This window comes from Lipotes vexillifer, unplaced genomic scaffold (assembly GCF_000442215.2).
Source record: "Lipotes vexillifer unplaced genomic scaffold, Lipotes_vexillifer_v1.1 scaffold575, whole genome shotgun sequence".
Taxonomy (NCBI): Eukaryota; Metazoa; Chordata; class Mammalia; order Artiodactyla; family Lipotidae; genus Lipotes; species Lipotes vexillifer.
Window position 1 is genome coordinate 1,094,762 of NW_006780198.1, and position 4,757 is coordinate 1,099,518.

General features: G+C 53.0%; 2 protein-coding genes across 2 annotated transcripts in view; one reads left to right on the top strand and one right to left on the bottom strand.

Annotated features, from left to right (window-relative positions):
• The window catches only part of NOL9 (nucleolar protein 9), an 18,350-nt gene extending 15,327 nt beyond the window's left edge, over positions 1 to 3,023 (bottom strand). Inside the window, exons 1-3 of the mRNA XM_007453294.1 lie at positions 2,664 to 3,023; positions 1,633 to 1,852; positions 986 to 1,113 (exon numbers count right to left, since the gene is read on the bottom strand). Coding sequence (XP_007453356.1) covers positions 986 to 1,113; positions 1,633 to 1,852; positions 2,664 to 3,023 — 708 coding nt within the window. The remainder of the gene's footprint in view (positions 1 to 985; positions 1,114 to 1,632; positions 1,853 to 2,663) is intronic.
• A 974-nt stretch (positions 3,024 to 3,997) lies between these two features.
• LOC103078266 (taste receptor type 1 member 1) overlaps positions 3,998 to 4,757 on the top strand; it is an 8,509-nt gene continuing 7,749 nt past the window's right edge. The window contains 1 exon segment of the mRNA XM_082930968.1: positions 3,998 to 4,188. Coding sequence (XP_082787094.1) covers positions 3,998 to 4,188 — 191 coding nt within the window.

Below are 4,757 nucleotides of genomic sequence, written 5' to 3' on the forward strand. Positions count from 1 at the left end.
CGCTCTTCCCCAGGTCTTGACCCCATTCCAGTCAGGCCAGCCCCCTCAGCAATGCAATGAAACCACTCTTGTCCAGATGGTTATTCTGCACCCAAGTTCCCTTCTCAGGCCTCATCTCACCATCAGCTGCAGCGGGGCCTCCGCGCGCGTCCTCCAGCGGCTCCCCGACCACGCCCGCCTGCTGTGCTCGGTCTTTGTTGCTCCCGGCTCAGACCCTGAACCTTCTCGTTTTTACCTGTATCAACTCCTTGGCGTTACTATCCTGTCTCATGGGCTCCAGAACCCTTTTCTGCCGAAAGCTCCCAAATTTACATTCCCAACCTCCTCTCTGAACTTGACTCACACACTGAACCTCCCACTTGACATCTCCAGCTGAATGTCCAAGAGGCACCTTTAAGCTACAGATTTAAGTCTCCTCCCACGGCGCCCCGTCTCCGTGCACCCAAGCACTCACACCTCACACCCAGTGTCTGATGTTCCTACGGAGTTGACTCAGCCTACTGGCTCGTGGGAGACAATTATAGTGACCGACCCACCTTCAGGAAATTAATACTAAGGGCAGCAAACATTTGGAGGTGAAGAGAGAGATGGGATAAAGTGTAAGTACACTGAAATTACTCATTCTCATTCGGAGTTTAGAGAAAACTCATACTGTCTCAAGTTAGTAAATCAAAATATAAAGATAACCATCTACAACGATATAAAGATAACCACTGAAGAAACATCAAAAGGCATTTAACCAACTATAGTAGAAAACGATGACTTTCTCTGGGGAGTGAAGCTGAGGGGGGTATAGAAGAGACAAGTTTCACGATGTATAGCCCTTCTATACGGACTACTTTCACTTTAGACACACGCCACGTTCTGTACGACTTACAGCACAACGTGACAGACGGACCGGTCTTCCAAGGGTGCATCCTACACAGTCACCTGACTGTTTTGGTGAAAAGTAATTAGCAAAACCCTGAATGAAAACCGTTTCTACCTCTTGTACGAAAACGTACGATAAGCCTGGATGGCTGATTATGAAGTTCACAGTGGAGGTTTTCAGACGTTCCAGCAACACAATGGAACACAGAGGAGAAAAATTCTTCATCAAACAGTATCTGTCATCTGTAAAGAGAGACATAAACTACCTTAGAAATAGCACGCCGTTAAACTCTATGCCCTTTAGGACCTCCCTCTGCTCTGCGGAATTCCAAACTTTTGGAGACTAGGAATTATGTTTGAGAGACTTTTCCAGGAGGCCATGTTGCATGATAGGAGCACACCTGGGCAGAGAAGTCAACCCAGGTTTCCTACCTAAACGCTGTGTGGCCTTGGGCAACTTTTCTCATTGGTAAAATAGTGAAAACAGTAGCTTCCCTCTCAAGACCCTGGTGAGAGTTTAAATAGATACAGTAAAGAGTACAAGTTCTAGGCCATAGTAAGCATCTGAAAATTATTCGCCTTGGGATTTCCCCGGCCGTCCAGGGGTTTAGACTCTGCACTTCCAATGCAGGGGGCACGGGTTCAATCCCTGGTCGGGGAACTAAGATCCCACGTGCCGGGCAGCGCAGCCAAAAAAAAAAAAAAAAATTATTCACCTTATTATGTTACATCCTTAGTGAATCATGCAGTTTTTTTCATTACCTTGGTTCAGATAAGATCTGAGCAAACTTCGGGCTTCCCTTTTCATCTCCTTCTTGCTTTTCTCATGCACTGAGTAATGAACTGCATTGATAGTCAGGCGAGAGTGGGTATAGGTAGAGAAGACATTTCGGGCAGGTTGGCCTTGGCTGATGGTAAAACCAAACACCTGCACCTGGCCATAGAGGCAGGTCACACGACAGATCCCGCTAAAAGTAAAGCCCTAGAGGGAAAGAAAAAATAAAGGAAGAAATAAGGTTACAGATTCTGTTACCAATGACAGAAAACTTCTAAGATCTTAACTGGCTACTCAGACATCAAAAGGAGACTGATTTCCAAGTAACAGAATACCTTGTAGGTGACTATCTAGTATTTTAAACTAATAGATTAAAATATTAATATTTTTAACCTAAGATCATATCCTACGGCAGCTACAGGGACAGAGTCTGGTGAACACTGACCCAGGGGGGGCCCCCTGAACTCAGCTCTGCTGTACTCATGGCTCCCTGTTCTTACAAATGTCCAGCGCCTGCCGAGTCTCTCCCGTTCTTGGGTTTTCACCTCCCTCCTGTATTGCGGCGGACCTCCCAGACCAACGTGCAGGTGAACGTCAGGGGCCCTGCAATCAGGCTGCCAGGGTTTGACTGCTGGCTCTACCTCTGCTGTATAACTTTCTGGCAAGTTACCTAAGCTATATTCTTTCTGTAAACATTCCTAGCGGTAATGACTCCGTAGAGCATGCATGAGTACTAAATGGGTTCATATGCCCCAAATACTTAGAACACTTAGAGCCTGACATTTCTAAGTACTCGGTAAATGCAACCTATTATTATCATTACTATTAAAGTCCCTCCAGCCCCGAAGACTTAGAATTCCCTCGGGAGGGTCCTTATCACGCTCTGCCCAGCACCACCGCCCGAGGAATGCGTCCAAAGAACCCGCAGGGGGACACGGGCCTCTCCCAGCCTGCAGCTCCCGGGGCTGCGTCTCTACCCCTCCCCCTCTGCCCTCCCGGTTCCCCGGGCGCGACCTACCTGCCCCAGCGGCAGCAGCAACACGGCGCGGCCCGAGCCGGCCGATCGCACAGGCGGGATGGGGAGGATCGCGGAACAACTCGGGGCCGGATCCTCGGCCGGGCGGGGACTGGGGGCCGCGGTCTTGGGCCTCCGGGGCGCCGCCGCACGCGACACCAGGCAGCCGCCTTCCCGCCAGTCCACGCCGGCCGCCTGGGCCTGCAGCAGTCGCCGCCGAAAGCGCCTTCGGCTGCGCCAGCGCAGCCTCCCGAGCCGGCGGCAGGGCCGGTAGCTGAGGATGAGGTGCGGCCGGGCCTTGCGGGCCCGCAGCCACGTGGAGCGAGAAGGACCCCTCTTAAACAGCAGCAGCGAGTCAGCCATGCTGCCCACCGGCGCCTGCTGCTCGACAATCTCGCGAGATCCCGTCACTCCGCCCCGCGGCCCGTCCAGCGGCCTGGGAGCCGCGGGCGCCCTCTGCCGGCGGCCTCGGCAGCGACCCCGGGCCTCACCTGGCTCCTTGGAGGCTCTGGCCCTCTCGCGGTCGGTGGTGGGGCGGATCTGGGGGCCGCCTGGGGCGACACCCGGACCGGGTGTCCCAACGAAGGCTCCATTTACATTATGCAAAAGCCCCACCCCGGCCGCCTGGAGAGGGAAAGTCAGATACCCTGAGTCCAAGGCCACCTCTCCGGAAATCCAACTAGGATTTTTTTTTTTTCCTGCAGAGAAAGCTCCAGGATTGAAGTTTTAAACAAAACCAGTCTGTTTGCATGCATTTGTCTTTGAGCTGAAGGGAGCAACCCTGTTTATAACAAGGCGAAATCGGGATGATTTACTCAGAATTTCAATTTCAGGATACTGAGGACTGGGGTGTGTGTGTGTGGAGTTGCAAGTTTAACTCAAAGCCTTGTCTCACGGGGTCAACTGAGGCCCAGGTAAAAGATTTTAAAATCCTCAGCTCCCAGAGAGCAACCTTCCACACCCTGTTCCTCAAGGCCCCCAGAGAAGATGTGTTCCAGCCTTCCTCTGCCCGCCCCCAAATACCAGGGCTCCCTTTCTGGGCCAGGTGAAGCCACAGGCAGCAGTGCAAGGACAGAACCCACAACCGTCCAGAGGAAGGGCCAGTGGGTGCCACCTGGTTTGCACCTGTGCCTTTACCCTGCCCGGCTCCTGAGGAGGACTGCAGCCCCAGACGGTGGAGGCAAACAGCCCGCTTCCTATAACTGGGTTCCAGTCCCACCCCTTTCGAAGGCATGAAACTGGGAAGCATGGGCAGCTGCCGACCATTCTAGTTAAACGGCCCGGCCTGGTCCCAGGGCGCCGTGCGGCCATGCCAGGTGCAGGGAGGTCTGGCCAGCATGTTACTCTGGGGGGCGCGCTTCATCGGCCTGCAGCTTTCACTCTCCTGCTGCTGGGCTTTCAGCTGCCCCAGCACCGCGTCCTCCTCTGACTTCAGCCTCCCTGGGGATTACCTGCTTGCGGGCCAGTTTCCTCTCCACGGTGACCATCTAGGGGTGAGATGCAGACCCACAGTGACCTTCTGTGACAGGTGAGTGAGGGGTCAGCAGAACTGTCACCTGGGGGGCCCTCTGCCAGCCCCCCTCAGCAAGATCCTGCCAGTTCTGCCTCTGGGGTGACCGTCTGAGCTGCCTCCAGTCCCTACCCAACCTGCAGGCGCCACCTTCAAGTGCTAGCTAGCCCCTTCCCTGGCACCTTGTAATAGTTTCCACTTTGTAATATGTCCTTTTGTTAGAGTCCTTTATCTTTTAATTCCATGCCAGTTGTTTCCTGGCTTTGTGGTGTAACTAGATGGCAAGGATTAAGCAAGCATGGCCTTTCGCCTCCTCCGTCTCCTCCCCCACCCCATTCCTCCCCACGTTCACACTCCTTAGTCTCCCAGATGGCAAGTACAGTCCTCCAGGGGAGGCTTCCCCCCTATGTGAGGACACATAGCAGTAGATGCTTCAGGAGCTTAGCAAAGATAAATTAGGTTGGTGTCTTCACGAATTCAACAGTCTAGGTAGAAAAAACAATGGCTTTTCTTATAAAGAAGATAGTTGCTTGCCATCCATACAAGTGTTAGATTTGGGCAGCTTGAAGATGTATCATGGTTCAGCA